Source organism: Athene cunicularia (genome assembly GCF_003259725.1).
Source record: "Athene cunicularia isolate RWA chromosome 5 unlocalized genomic scaffold, athCun1 chr5_part2, whole genome shotgun sequence".
In the NCBI taxonomy this organism is placed as follows: Eukaryota; Metazoa; Chordata; class Aves; order Strigiformes; family Strigidae; genus Athene; species Athene cunicularia.
Window position 1 is genome coordinate 7,918,027 of NW_020799102.1, and position 11,265 is coordinate 7,929,291.

Consider the following 11,265-nt stretch of genomic DNA (forward strand, 5'->3'; position numbering starts at 1 on the left):
AGCTGAAATAGGAAATTAGGTCACAGGGCATTTATCTTTTAATTGCTAAGGGCCAAATGATGTCTCTTGCTTCTTGTGTTATCAATGAATGAAAAATGCCCTTCTGCTTATGCAACTTTGGTGCAGGATGCAGAAATAAAGAGCAGTACTGTGGCAACTGCTCAGTGCACACTCACATCCCAGGACTGGCTTCTGTTTCCTCCTCGAGGAGAATTTATCTATGGAGAATAGTCATAGTCCTCTCTCTCCCACAAAAGGCCAACATTTAACAGTAGGTGATAAGAAACATCACCATATCTATGTTTTTCAAGGCCCTAAAGGGAGTGCTGGAAATGTTCCGTTCCTTTCTGTTTCCACCTGTTCCTTTCTCTCCCCAGTGTGAGGCAGTGGTCCCAAACTTGGCCTGTTCACCTCTTCTGTCTACGTATGGACTAATATACCTAAAAGGCACATATTATCATTACTTACTCTTGGGAAGTTTCCGGCACTCTTTACAGCAGCCATCATCAGATAGTTTGATGTCATCCTTGAGTGAGAGAGCAGAAAAAGATAACTTAGGTTTCATATCTGCAAAGCTGAAAATTAGCATATCCCTTAAGAAGCATATCCCTGCTTCCTAAATTTCTCTGACACCAGGAAGTTTTTTGTATTGACATGAAATCTAATTTCAAGCAAGGCTAAATATTAAGGGCACTTAACTACTTCAATTCAATATTAATAAGAATTCCTTGAAAGCTGACATTGAGAGGGTTTGGGACTGCTTTGCTGCCATCAGAGTTCAGTAGCAAAATTTCATAAATAAAGCTTGTAGTGCATGTGGGATATTTTGAGTGGCCAAGGTCAGTACAGTGAAGGATTATGTCAGACAGGGTAACACAATTAATGAAATAATTGACTTCCCAGGTGTGTGGGGCTGGTTCTAATCTACCCTGGGCTGTATTAAGTTGAATAATGTTGTGAACTGAAGTAGCTTATTTTCCTTCACCTTTTCTCTCAATAAATGAATTCTAAAATTAATCTATATTCTTAAATAATTTAGGAATAAAAATCCCATTATTTTTCGATAAGATTCTTGCTTTTAGGTCATCTCACACTTTTAGGAATCCAAAACATTATGCTGAACTCTTTTTTCTAGTGCACAATCCTGAATGACGATTGATGTATCACCCATTTTAATTTTGATTTGTTTTACTGAAATTAAATTTGATAGCGCTCAGATTCAGAGAGGATAAAGTGAGAAATACATCGGGTGTGATGCTTCTGCTAGGTATTTTCTTTGGACACTATGATCCTTCTATCATTGATGTTAGCCATGGCAAGCTTTTCAAACATGAGCACTGTTAGAAGAGTACTTACTGGATCACAGTCATCAGCGTTAAATGCAGGACAGCTTTTTTGCAACATGACTTGAATGAACTGGTCATCATATTTTTCACATGTGTAAGTTGTACACTTATCACCAGGTGCGTTCCAGAATTCTCCAACCTGAAAGGAGTTAAAATTAAGGTGAATAAAAATCTTACATAAAAATGAAATGCACATCTCCACCTAGTGTCTTATCATTGCTGCATACTGCAGTTTGATTATTCCAAACAATTTCCTTGAATGTCAGCTGATAGTTACTCATCCTATTCACTAACCAAGTGAAGAGGCTGTGTTTTTATCTGGATATGGAAATGCTTTTTGTGTGAATAGGATAAGTATGTGGACTCATTTTGAAAGATTAATTTGTGTTTCAATTGTTTTGTCATCACAATTTATGGGTAGGTCCATTCAGATACATGGCAGAATTTCTGCTGGCTTCACTGACTCATCCTGTCCTAAAGCCCTCAGCTAACTTGAGATTGGCTGTTTGGAGCAGAAGACTGCCTCCACAGATAAAATCACCCTTTAAGCAAAACGGGTGTTATATTTTCAGAGCTGAGGGCAAATAGGAGCCCGTTGCTTTCCCTTATGTATTTTTTTGCGTTGATTTCTGAAAGCCAATTGTTCAGTATCACAGTTAATTCCAGAAGTCTTAGTTAGAACTGGAGTTTCATGGCTCAGGGTACTCTTTAAGCTGTGTGAGACAGTTTATTCCCTGCCTGAATAAGCATTTGTCTAAGATGAGAAAAGATGAAGTAAATAAATGTGACAGAGACAAGGAGAGGAAAGAGTGAAAAGACTGGCAGAGTCCACCAAAAGTGAACTAAAACAGGGATAGTTACTTGGAGCACACGTGTAATGTTGCCTCCCACAGTCACTACACAAGCCGCTGCCTTGCACGTGCCACAGCATTGTCCAGGTTTCCTTGTATATTTATAACCCTGTTTTGAAGGAAATAGAGAGGAAATAACATTGAGTCAGGACACTGACCCTAATTGGTGGATATTTGAGCTGAGTGGGGTTGGAATTACTGACAGCAAAATAGCACTCACCGCCGGGCAGTATGTGTCACAGATAACAGGCTTGCACTTGACAGTAGCATGGTGAGGGCTTGAAGAAGAGGATTCAAAGCAGGTGCATTCTTCACAGGGGCCTGATGGAACGACAGCTCCAGGCTAGGGCAAGTCAGAAAAAAAGCCATTATTAGTCAGTAAAAGCAAGTTACTTTGTGTATGTACATCACAGACAATACAAAACCGAACTATGTATGGGCTAAACTACCCTTAGATACAATTTTGGTTGTTTTATTTAAGCAGTTTCTGTTGTTAATATCCGTTTTGGAATTAAATTCTGCTCATGCAGAAAGGACAGCAGAAAATTCTTTTTCTCATAGAGAGGATGGTGATATGCCTACATCAATTAAAAAATTAATAATCTTGGGCCTTTCTGCAAAATATGGGCCATGACAGGAGTCTCAAAAACATTGCGTTGTGCCTATGTGAAAGGCACATTTTTATAGTGAGTTACTCCGTGTACTTACAGCATAGTAGGTTTCATTGACTACACAGCCATGTCCTGTAAAGAAGGAAAAAATGATGGTGTCATAAAGGTTTTAAGAAGAAGTATGTGAAAAAAATGATGTTTTGTTGGCCCAATACTATAACACAGTTAATTTGCATCTTTGTCTTTTAAGGTCTTTGTATTCATAAACTTAGCAAAATGGATCTTTGAATAACACATGAAGAAGGTGCAAAGTACTCACTGCATTCAAAGGTAGGGCAGCATTTTCCATGATGCAGTATTGTGACAACGTCCTGTCCCTTTAAGCACTGGGGCTTGACATCAGGGCAGAGGCTAGTGTTGCAGCCTAAGGTAAGAGAATGTAGAAAATAACAAACTCAGAAATTTTTAAATTAAAGTCATTTTGTTTTGCATGAACTTCAGAAGTTTTGCCATGTGGCAAATATGGTGGTGTTTACACAAGCTAGTATAATGACTAATTCAGTGTATTTGTCCAGCTATTTTTAAAGTGAATGAGCATTTCCATAACCTTTGTAAAACAAAGCATTGTCTGAGATGAATAGAGCAGTGATTACTGCAAAGAGATACTTCCAAAGAGAAATTTGTCCCAGTTGGGAAATCTGATAACTCTCAGAGGTTTGGGAACTTTCTTGAGCAATATTTAAAAGTTGAAGAGATTTTTTTTTTTAAGTTAGTTTTTTAATATACTGGTCTTTGAAACTGAAAACACTTTAAATAGTTTTTGAATATTGGTTCAGGGTGATGATTGCATTAAAGGCTTTCGATGCTAAATTATAGGAGATTTCCAGTTACTTTTCTCCATCTATGTAAAATCTTTTAATCTTTAAATCTTCAGGCATCTAGTAAATGCTCTGCAAGAGGGTCCCAAGAAGTGGGATGAGGGAGAAAAGCATTATGAAATCAATGCAAAGTATTAAAAAGAATGAGAAATTATTGCTGGAATTCCCCAAAAGGAATATAGTATGTTCCCCCATGATAAAGAACTAAAACAGCACTTACAGCACTCAGTCCTGCTACAGCATGGATCTTCTGGTATCTGTACCTGAACAGGCTTGTAACCTGGTTCATCACAAAATACTTGCTGTGTCACAGGACATTCGTGTTTTTTACAGTGCACTTTAAGAGTATTTTTGTCACAGAAACATTCCTGGCAATCTTTAGTCCACTTTTCTCCTGGCTATATAAAAAAGAAAAAGAAAACAGAAGGAAGAAAAAAAAAATCGATTCAAACCAAAATAATTCTATTTGTTTCTAGTTGACTTAAGTGATACCTGCTTGCATCAGCCTTTCATATTTCTAGTATTTTTAGATTATAAGAAATCCTCAAACTGAAGCTAGTTAGGGGAAGATACTGGAGACCACTGAAGATTCTGAGCATGGTCACGCAGCTACCACTTTCTATTTATTAGTAGTGTTAGTATGAGGGGTACGAGAGATCTAAAGGAAATGTGATGGAGTTTTGCATAAATTTTTGAATAAGACATTATCATACAACATACTCATGTGCACATTAGGTTACAGAGAGAAATGTCCATAATTTGTACGGCAGCTGAGGAACTAAGAATGCAGACAATTAACACTATCAGCAACCCGCAAAATTTGCTATTTGTCTGTCCCTTCATCTTTAGTAGCTTTAGCAAGCCAAATTTGTGGAAGTAAAAGAAGCACATATGCCAAAGTTCCACTACTACCATCTATCTCTTTTTTCTCCCTTTTTTTTTTTTTCTTTTTTTTTCAGTATGTGAGGTGATGGTTATTGAAAGAGCATCCCATCACTTACTGTTAAATTTCTTAGGGATTAATGTGGTTTCTGCTCCAGCACTCATAATTATTTTTAAGACTAAAAGGGAATGAATATTTGAAAAAAAACTAAAATCTCCCCCAACCTAAGCAAAACGTTGGTTTTGTGTGCTTCACTTGTCTGTACTTGAGGAACCACATTGACTGTTATACTCACCAATCTGGATACTCCATTTGGTTCCCTACAAACTGGAAAAAAAAAAAAAAAAAGATGTTAACACCACTGAGAACTGACATAAAGAAGTAAATTTGTGCAGTTTCAAATACAAATAACATGAAGATAAAACTAACAAGAAAATTAATATTCAGACTAGTACTTCTGAAATACAGAGTTCTACCATCTTCGTAGGTCTCATGTAAGGAAGGAAGATGGAAAAAAGGCAATATTGATTATTACTCAATTTTCAAATGGGAAGACTAAAGGAGCTCGAAGAGGTTGATTTGGCCGTGATCTGACTGTGTAGAAGATTGCAGTAGAACACAGGCCTCCTATCAGTCCTGATCTCTGTTTAATCCCCAAGCCAGCTACAGATGGCTTACCGCATTCAGGGACACAGATGTTGCTGCCTACACTGAGGAGTGTCTTTCCTTCAGGACAGAAACATCCTTCAGTTACTCCATAGCCAGGAAGCTCGATAGAGCTAGAGTGGGAGGAAGGCATGTATGTGAGTATAATGGTTTTGCAGTGAACCAGGAGAAAGAGCAGCATATGTAGAAGGTTGTAATGTCAGGTAAAAAAAATAATTCACATTTTCAGAAGTGCAACAGGAAGAGCATATTCATAGAGCTGATTGATACTTATAAATCTTGATTAAATTATCAAAGTTCACAAGACATTTCATTATGAAGTAACTCAATTTTCTAAGGAAAGTAGATAGGTAAAAATAGAAAAAACACAAAATATAAACAGGTATTTTGAGGTTGGTTTTTTGGTCTTTCCATACCTTGGGTCACAGACAGCAGGATTAATGGGCCCACATGGCTTATATATTGTGTTTGCTGGACAGTTGTATGCTGTATGGAAAAAAAGAAGAAAAAAAGATCAAAAATTGACTTTACATGCATTTTTGCAGCAAAAGTGACTACAGCTTTGCCTTATTCATCTGCAGCTTCTGTGAGTAAGGATGTCACTGTATTTTTGTAGGCAGTTGTCAAATGTTAGATGTAAAATGTGTTTACAGAATAAAACACTAATTACTACCATTTTTTACACACATTTTTGAGTTCTGCAGTACTTACGACATATGTTGTTGGTCTTTCCTCTCCAGTCAATGCAAACACCTCTAGCAGCACACTCTGTAGCATATATCTCCAAACTGGAGCACTGCATGGATTCATCATCTATGCGACATCCATCAAAAACACAGCCTTTGAAAAATGGTTCTGGTGGTATCACAGCATGGCATTCTGCAAAAACCCTGCAGACAGAAAAGTAATCAAACCCCTTTTATGTTAACCAATCATTATATAACATTTATTCCTGTCAGACAGCATTTCCCAACTAATGGCATGTGACTCTCTACTTCAGGAAGGAATGTATTACAAGAAATAAAACCCTAAGAATGGCCAATAACCTGGGAGATAGATTCAGTAAAGGAAAGATTAGGAAACCTGAAGCTCCACTATTTTTCTAGAGAGGCTAACAGTCATAGTGTTTCTATATGCGTACACAAATTTTCATCAGTCTGACACCAGCAATTTCATGAAAAAGACATCTCTATCAGATTGAGAAAAAAGGGGAAAAAAAGGAGAAAAAATTGCACATACAATAGCTGTGAGCTAAAGTAACTACAAGCAAGTAAGTGTACCCTGGTAGGGAGAAAGATAACATAAATCTGTGTGGCTGCAACCCAGGGAGCATGGATTCTATTGCTTGCTGCATCCCCTATTTTCTGTCTTGACCTCTCCTTGCTCAGTTATCTTTTGGTATAAGTCATTAAAGAAGAGCAGTCTCTTTTGCAAAGGCTTTTCACTATATACATCCTGTCATTAAGCTGACATTTTCAGCTATTATCACATGCTAAGGCTATGGTTCTTATTCTTCTTGTAAGACACTGAAATCGTTTTGTCTAGAGAGTGAATTAATTCAGGTTTTTTTCTTACTTGCTCCAGATAAGCTTGCAGAGTTCAGGTGTTTCACAGTGAGGCTTTGGTGGAGGTGTGGTTACACTTGGTGGTACTGGTACTCCATGGCATGATGTGTCATTGCCAACGATCCAGTGATGAGCCATTTGGGGACAGGAAGAAATGATCTTACCACTTGGTAAGCGACATTCATCTGATTGATTGTTTGTACATGTTCCTGGAAAAGACAAGCCGTGCAAGTCTCATAAACCACGTCAGAGATGCACAATACATTTAGATGTTTGATTGTGATGTACTCATGAAATGTATAAGGTGTGTTGCTTCATATAACGTTATATGACTTTAGTTTTGGTTAGGGAAAAAGATACAAACATAAAACCCAAGCCCCAAAGAAAAAAAACAAGTTGATGAAATATTGATCTTTTGATCCTACAGAAGTTGAAGAGCAGAACTGTTTTTCAGTTCCATTTTACTGCTCTTTAAAAATTTCTGTTAATCATGCCTAGCCAGAGTGGGTGAGAATATCCACAGTAGGGTGGAGAAAGAGTTCCACCTCCAATTAGTGCATCTGTCTTACCACACTGTCCTTCGGTGTTGTTGCCAAATTTGCTGAATGGCAGTTTCACAGAGAAAATCAGCCCGCTAAAGGTGATGGTTGCACCAATCTCTGGTATTTCAACAATCATGTTGATGCCAAGACTGGAGAAATAAATGCCATCTTTTTTGAAGCCTGGTTTGACAATCTTTTGATTGAAGTACATCTGAATGCAGGGTTAAAAAAAAAACCAACAAAACCAAACAAAAAACAAACAACAACTTCAGTATAATTCTGCCTGATTGTTTTAAATAAAGTATTTTCTAATCTTCATAATCATGCATAGCTCCACATTGTTGTGCATCACATCCAGTTCCCACTGGCATCTCAATAACAGCATATATATGCATTAATATCTCAGCTTGTATTACTATATTGCTATAGTGTGATAATAATCTAAATGTCTTCTATGTACTGTATTTGTGCAGTGTGTGCTAATGCACAGCATTCTGAGTTCAAGTATTTTCTTTGTATCCCTCATCATTTTGTTTACTGTAAACATTTTTTCATATGAAAATGAGTGGCAGCTTTGTTTAACTACAGAAATATTCCTGCTGTTATTATGTAATAACTTTGCTGCAAAATCACACCGTGCCTATACTACATGTTGCTTGGCACTGGAAGAGTTGTCTGAATTCAAAATGAAGTCAGATGTCTCTGGTACCAGTTTTATGCAGCAGTCAAATTTATTCATTAATCTAAGCTATTCAATTTGCATCCTGTATCTTATGAAATTGTACATGTTTGCTCCATAACTTTTTGTCAGGAACGATTCTGCTACTTTCTTCTCATTGAATTGGGATGAAGTTAAGAGTTAAAACTTCAAAGAGTTAAAACAGTTACTGTTTCCTTTCATATGGAATCACTGGACTAATTGTTTCAGCATGCTTTTCTGTCTGCAGGTAAGAACTTGGCATGGCTCTGTAGGGTGAAAGTGCATATTGAACAAACTCTTCATTCCACCTCTTTGTGTTCTCTAATCAGCTAATAGATTCTTGAGCGTCACAGTGGGACTGACTTGTTTTCACTGGCTTGACAGTGTTTAGGATCATGAAGGTGAAGTGACACTCCCAGTCACCTGATTCTTCACCTATGCCTCTCTTTCCAGCAGGGAATTGGAGGGGGAATCATGTCATGGCTCAGTTTGGTGCCTGAAGTTCCCTGTGCGGAGGGACCATACCCATCTTCACCATGAGAATCACACCTGTGATACGAATTTGTGTTTCTGCATAATGTCTTTGTTTACATGTGAATAGCACAATGTACTAGTTTTCATGAAACATGAATCAAGCACCAGAGTAAACATTCTTTCTGACTTCCCTCTTCATCAGCTCTATTAGTCTGTTTCCTAGTGGTTTTATATACACATATACATGCACATAATATATTCATATCTGCATAGTCCTAAGCTGTTTCTGACATTTTGTTCTTAGAAACTGGTATAATTATTTTTACCTAATGATACCTACTGCCCTCACACTGCCATGATAATATATTCTAACAGACTGTATTTCAAATGAGAATCAGGGAAATCCTATGGACCTTCTTTCTTTTTTGCGAAAAATAGAGAAATAAAAAATGTGTATTTTACCACGTTGGTCATCACACCATTCATGAGTTCACGGGTCAGCACAACTTCTGCAGATTTGTAGAAAATAATAATGGATTTAGGACAGGAAAGTCCATCTCTTGCATCGCAGTAGTAATTGTCAATGTAAACACGGAAGTTGTCATATTTAGGTATAATCTGTTTCACCAGGACATAAGTGCAGTTTTCAAGGAAAGTGTAGTAGGTTCCATCGAAAGTAATATAGTGAGGATCACCCCATCCACTGCACACACCTGGTAAATATTTAGAGAAAACATTTAGAATATCAACATGAAAATTAATGTAGAAGAAAGAATTTAAAACTGAAGCAAATATACTACAATATATAGAGCAGCCCTAAGAAAAGAAAATGCTCATATAATCTGTGCAAAGTATTGTGTTTTTTTTTAAAAAGGTTATTCCTTAAACTACCAGTGCTTACATTGACACTCATAGTGGTAACAGCAGCCATCTTCATCAGGTACCAGTATAGCTGGATATTTGTTTGCACAGGTAATTTCCTTTACAGGTGGACAGCGCACTGGAACTACATCTACCTTGTTGTCTCCCTTACAGATGACTTCTGTACAGTTGGATAATCTGTGACTTTGTCCAGGCTGTAAAATGAACAAAAATTGCCGTCACAGGAATTTGCAAACAGATATGAACTTTACTTATATCCTTAGTGTGATGATGTATTGTTTCCAGTAATGGTGACGTTGGAAAGGAGTTTAATATGTGTTAATTCTCTTCAATCTGTGGTACTAATGGTTTCTAATGTTGACCAGAGGTATTCATAATTCTGACAATGATATGAAGGATCAGAAGATGGTTTGTTTTCCAAATCTAAAGCAAAGACTAAAATGAGAAACTTCACTGGTAGTACAAGCTTGACAATATGGATTTTTTTATCCTAAAAGGAGGTGGAAACATTAGTTGCAGCTGTTGCTTCTTCATGAGAGGTTCTTCTGAGGTTTGAGGGATAAGTCATAGGTTAAGGGAACTGATGTCCTTTATACTAGCTACGTATTCTGTACATCACTATCAGCACAGGCAATCATTATTAAAAAAAAAAAAAAAAAAAAAAAAATTTAGTGAAGAAACAAAAAGCAGAAGAAAACTTCATTCATTGTATCAATAGGAAGGTTTGTTATTTATGCAGAACAGTGCATCAGAAAATGTTTCACTAGCACTGAAATAATTAGAAAAGATTATTGTAGATTGCTTTTTCAGTATGAAAAAAAATTATACAAAGGCACATGCAAACTTTATGTATGTTGCCTATAACTATCAACACATGTATTGGCAATCTGCATATAGAAGGTTTAAAGACTCCAAAATGTTCTTTTCTGGTATCAAACTAAAATTCTGTTATTTCAACAATAATAAATAACACAGAAACTACATACCTGTAAAGGAGGGTAAGTAGGAGAAACACAACCAGGAGAGGGAACACTGGTAGTACTGCTAGGCAGAGGAACTGCTGTAGTTACAGTAGACGATCCAGGGGAAGTAGTGGTTACAGGAGTAGTAAAGTTACAGTGTACAGAGTGTCGCTCAATTGTACACTTTGAACTACAGATGGCATAAAATCTACATCCATCACTATCCATTTTGTCATATATCAAATCACCTGAGATAAGAAAAAAGAAAATACAGTCAGACAAAAAGAAAAAAAAAGATCAAAAAATCCAAGATGGTTGTGATGGTTTGACTCTGGCTAAATGCCAGGTATCCACCAAGTCGCTCTATCACTTCCCCCCCTGCTCCTTTCCCCTTGTTTTCTCAATAGGGTAAAGAGGGGAAAGAAGATAAACCAACCCTTGTGGGTGAAACAAAAGCAGTTTTAATATAAACAAGGCAAAGCAAAAGTCCGCGCGTGGAAGCAAAAGCAAACAGATTTAGTCTCTACTTCCCACGGACAGCCGCTGTGGGGCCTTCTCAGGAGCAGGGCTCCAATACTCATAGTGGTTGCCTCGGAGGACCAAGGGTGACCCCACCCCCTTCCTCCTTTCTCCCAGCTTTATACTGAGCAAACGTCATATGGGATGGAATATCCCTTTGGTCGGTTTGGGTCAGCTGTCCTGGCTGTGTCCCCTCCCAAGATCTTGCCCACCCCGTCCCACTGGGGGAAACATCAGAAAGAGCCTTGGTGCTGTGTAAGCCCTGCTCAGCAGCAGCCACAACACCAGGGTGCTACCAACACCCTGCCAGCTCCCGACATAAAACACAGCACCGTGAGGGCTGCTGTAGGGGAAAACCAATTCCAGTTCAGCCAGACCCAGTACAA

General features: G+C 37.7%; 1 protein-coding gene across 1 annotated transcript in view; it reads right to left on the minus strand.

Moving 5' to 3' along the window:
* Positions 1-460: 460 nt before the first annotated feature.
* Positions 461-11,265, minus strand: part of MUC5AC (mucin 5AC, oligomeric mucus/gel-forming) — a 40,107-nt gene continuing 29,302 nt past the window's right edge. The window contains exons 32-44 of the mRNA XM_026850182.1: positions 10,385-10,608; positions 9,418-9,592; positions 8,979-9,229; positions 7,370-7,553; positions 6,811-7,009; positions 5,947-6,125; positions 5,660-5,721; positions 5,248-5,371; positions 4,865-4,896; positions 3,950-4,084; positions 2,418-2,540; positions 1,357-1,485; positions 461-526 (exon numbers count right to left, since the gene is read on the minus strand). Coding sequence (XP_026705983.1) covers positions 461-526; positions 1,357-1,485; positions 2,418-2,540; positions 3,950-4,084; positions 4,865-4,896; positions 5,248-5,371; positions 5,660-5,721; positions 5,947-6,125; positions 6,811-7,009; positions 7,370-7,553; positions 8,979-9,229; positions 9,418-9,592; positions 10,385-10,608 — 1,883 coding nt within the window. The remainder of the gene's footprint in view (positions 527-1,356; positions 1,486-2,417; positions 2,541-3,949; positions 4,085-4,864; positions 4,897-5,247; positions 5,372-5,659; positions 5,722-5,946; positions 6,126-6,810; positions 7,010-7,369; positions 7,554-8,978; positions 9,230-9,417; positions 9,593-10,384; positions 10,609-11,265) is intronic.